The 3,938-nt window shown below is 45.6% G+C and overlaps 1 protein-coding gene across 1 annotated transcript; it reads right to left on the minus strand.

Moving 5' to 3' along the window:
- Positions 1-543: 543 nt before the first annotated feature.
- LOC129513632 (protocadherin beta-14) lies at positions 544-3,586 on the minus strand. Its single transcript, XM_055331815.1, has one exon. The coding sequence runs from the start codon at positions 3,424-3,426 to the stop codon at positions 1,030-1,032; it is 2,397 nt and encodes a 798-aa protein (XP_055187790.1). The 5' UTR covers positions 3,427-3,586; the 3' UTR covers positions 544-1,029.
- Positions 3,587-3,938: the final 352 nt, after the last annotated feature.

Raw genomic sequence — 3,938 nt, forward strand, 5'->3', positions numbered from 1 at the left:
TCCATATTCACACATTATAGCTATGAAAATCTCTACCTATAATCTTCCATTAAGCTATCTACTTGTATATTGGAGATATAATCTGTAACACCATGAGGAATCTATAAACTTACAGAGACAGACCCATTCCTTCTTTGTGGTTATCAGAGAGAGGCCGCAAAATATTAAGGATTTTTTTGTACTTATGCTCACAAATCAATGGAAAAGTGAACCCAATTCATTTCTCTAACAGTTTGAATGTTCAATTCAGTTAAGAAGTTTTTATCTGTACTCTTCTGATGGAGTTATTCTATTCAGAATGATACCATGAATTACTATTCTAGTTAAGTCATGAACAATATAATATAAATTTAAACTAGCAAACATGATATTAAAGAAAACGAAAAAGCCATATCTAGGCCCACAGCAATATAAAGCTCCTTCCCCATAACAACAACAACAAAGGAGAATTACTTAAAAATCAGTAATTTTCAATGTGGTAACTTTTATTTTGTCACAAAGTGAATTTTTGAAAAATACTACAAGACAAAAAGCAAGCAAATAAGGTATCCTAGTACTGAATATGGAGAGGTATCTTTTTTATTACACTTTATGATGAAAATGTGCAAAAGGAGTAGTGAAACAAAAATACTTCCACCAAGATTCAATAGCATTTTTTTATTTTTGCTCTTTGATAAAATATCTACAAGTAAATTACATATATTGTGGCATTCACTCTTAATACTTAAGTTGTACCTCCAAATAATTAGTAACATTGTGTTGCATAACAACAATGCCATTATCACAACAAAAAATCAGCAATAACTCCGTTAATGTAACATTTTTGACCAAACAATCGAAAAAAAAACCTAGACAACACATAGATTATATTTCCACTTCATTATGGCTACAAATATATATTTGTGAGGAGAGCAGAAGAAATGATAATGCATGCAACTGAGGTACAACCTAATATGCATTACAGATTGGCAAAAACTATCCAGAGATTGTCAAGAATAACAAAGGACTCAAAGTTTAAAATAAAGTATTTTATTGAATGTTGAATCCAAAACTATTGCGGAAGTTCTCATTTTCCCCTGTATATCTACCAGTGTCAGGGACTGGAAGACTGGGGATAATGGGCTTGAAGAACTTGAACTCGCTGGTCCCTGAGCCTCCCGTCAGACACACCTCGTACTGGTAGCTCTGGGACAGGGTCCCCGCGCCGCTGACGTCCACCAGGTGGCCCGGAAAGTGGCCCTCGGGCACCGCGCAGCCACCCCCCGACGCCGCCCCGCTCCTCCTGCACAGCCGCACCGCCACGAACGCCAGCGCCGAGCACAGGAAGAGCGACGACACGGACGCCAAGGCGATGACCAGGTAGACGGTGAGCGGGTCGGCCCGGGCCTCGGCCGCCGCCACGTCCGGCAGCGGCAGGTAGGGCTGCGAGAAGCCGTCCACCAGCAGCACGTGCAGCGTGACGCTGGCCGACAGCGGCGGCTCGCCATTGTCCTTGACCAGCACCAGCAGCCTGTGCTTGACCGCGTCGCGCTCGCTCAGCAGCCGGGCCGTGCGCACCTCGCCGTTGTGCGCCCACACGCCGAACAGCCCGGGCTCCGTGGCCTTGAGCAGCTGGAACGACAGCCAGGCGTTCTGACCCGCGTCGCCGTCCACCGCCACCACCTTGGTCACCAGGTAGCCCGCCTCGGCCGCCCGCGGCACCAGCTCGGTGCAGGGCGCAGAGCCGTTCTGCAGCGGGTACAGCACGAAGGGCGCGTTGTCGTTGTCGTCCAGCACCAGCACGCGCACCAGCGCCTGGCTGCTCAGCGCGGGCGAGCCGCGGTCGGCCGCGCCCACGCGGACCTCGAAGGCCTGCAGCGCCTCGTAATCCAGGGACCTGAGCGCGAACAGCTGCCCGTTGTCCGCGTTGATGGACACCAGCGAGGCGAGCGGCAGGTGCGGGTCCCGGGGCGGCAGCAGCGAGTAGGTGACCTGGGCGTTGGCGCCCGCGTCCCTGTCGGTGGCGCTCACGGTGCCGATGTGCAGGGCGGGGCTGTTGTTCTCGCGGACGCGCAGGGTGTAGGTGGTCTGGCTGAAGGCGGGGGCGTTGTCGTTGACGTCGGAGACCGTCACGGTGATGTTGTGCTGGGTCTTCAGCCTGGGGGTCCCCAAGTCACTGATGGTGATGGTGATGTTGTACTCGGATCTTGTCTCTCTATCCAGTCCTTTTTCCGAAACTAAAGTGAAAAAGTTCTTGAAGGTTGGTTTCAGAAAAAAGGGGAGCTCATCCTGAATAGAGCAAACCATCCTTCCATTGTCCCCAGAATCTTGATCTCGTACACTAAAAAGAGCAACCAGAGTCTCTGAGGCGTTCTCTGGAATTGACTTTGTATATGATGATATGGTCACTTCTGGTGGATTATCATTTATATCTATTACGTTAACCAGAAGAGTACATTCTTCTGAAAGACCCCCACCATCTGTTGCCTGAATACTTATAGTGTAGAATTGTATTACTTCAAAATCCAGGCATGATCTCAAATGAACTTCCCCAGATATTGGATTGATTTCAAATGTCTTACGGATATCTTCTGAAGCATACAAAAATGTGTATGATATTTTCCCATAATTTCCTGCATCCAAATCGTTAGCAAAAATGGTAATAATCCAGGAGCCAACAGGTGTGTCCTCCAGAACATGCACTTCATAGAGACTCTGAGCAAACTCAGGGGCATTGTCATTGATGTCCAAGACCTTGATGAGAACCAAAGTTGTCCCAGACCTGGGTGGAGATCCACCATCCAGTGCTGTGAGTGTTAATGTGAGCTCAGGCTCCTCTTCATGATCTAATTCTCTGTCCAGGACCAGTTCTGGGTATATCTTTCCATCACTACTATCTCGGATTTTAATGTAGAAATGAGAATTGGGGCTAATTGTATAGTTTTGGAGACTATTGGTTCCTACATCCAAATCTTGGGCACTCTCCAATAGGAATGTGGTTCCAGTAATGGTACTTTCTGATATTTTAATAAGTATTTGCTTGTCCAGAAACGTGGGGGAGTGATCATTTACGTCCTTGACATGCAGTTCTGCCCGAAAAAACTGTAAAGGGTTTTCTAAAACCATCTGAAAATGCAGCACACAGGGCTCAGTGGAGCCACAGAGCTCTTCTCGGTCCAGTTTCTTATTTAGGAGCAAATCCCCGGTCAGTAAATCAAGATGTAAATGCTTTTCATTATCATCCGACACTACTCGGGTCTCCCGTGAGGATAGCTCCTCCACCCCAAGCCCTAGATCCCTTGCAAGATTGGCCACAAAAGAACCAACTTCTGTCTCCTCTGCCACAGAATATTGCACAGATTCAGGACCTGCCTGAGATAATCCCAGTAAAACAAAGAAAATCAAGACTTGCCTTTTCCGCAGAGTGAGCTCCCCTTTGATCTCCATGGCTCCTTCCAGCAACCTCTTTTGTAGAAAATTTTAAGTTCAGCCCTAATTTTGGAAGCTGACGCTCAATTTTTAAAAATAAGAACCCCCCCCCGAAGGTATATAGCCCTCCAGCAGCTTTAGTAGATGAAGCTCCTTTACTGCTTCTCTTTTCAGTGGTTTGAATGGTCTCTGTTCCCCAGAATAATGAAGCCCACAGTGTTGTCCATGTGCTAGTCATTTTATCCTACAGCGCCACCATGTGTTTCCATGATTTTTTTCAGTAAAATTTTTTTTCTCTTGAACAAGTAATTCATGAATACATCTGTAGTATTTTAAAGCAAATCCCAGACATTGTATATCTTTACCCCTACTTTATCAAGTATCTCTGATAGATAAAGACTTTAAAATATAACTATGATGCACTATTACAGTCAACAGAGTTAGCAATAATTCCTTGATATAACTTATACTCAGTCTGCATTTGGTTTTCCTTATTTTTCTCCAAAAATTTTTTACTGTTAATTTGTGAA

This window comes from Nyctereutes procyonoides, unplaced genomic scaffold (assembly GCF_905146905.1).
Source record: "Nyctereutes procyonoides isolate TBG_1078 unplaced genomic scaffold, NYPRO_anot_genome, whole genome shotgun sequence".
Lineage (NCBI taxonomy): Eukaryota > Metazoa > Chordata > Mammalia > Carnivora > Canidae > Nyctereutes > Nyctereutes procyonoides.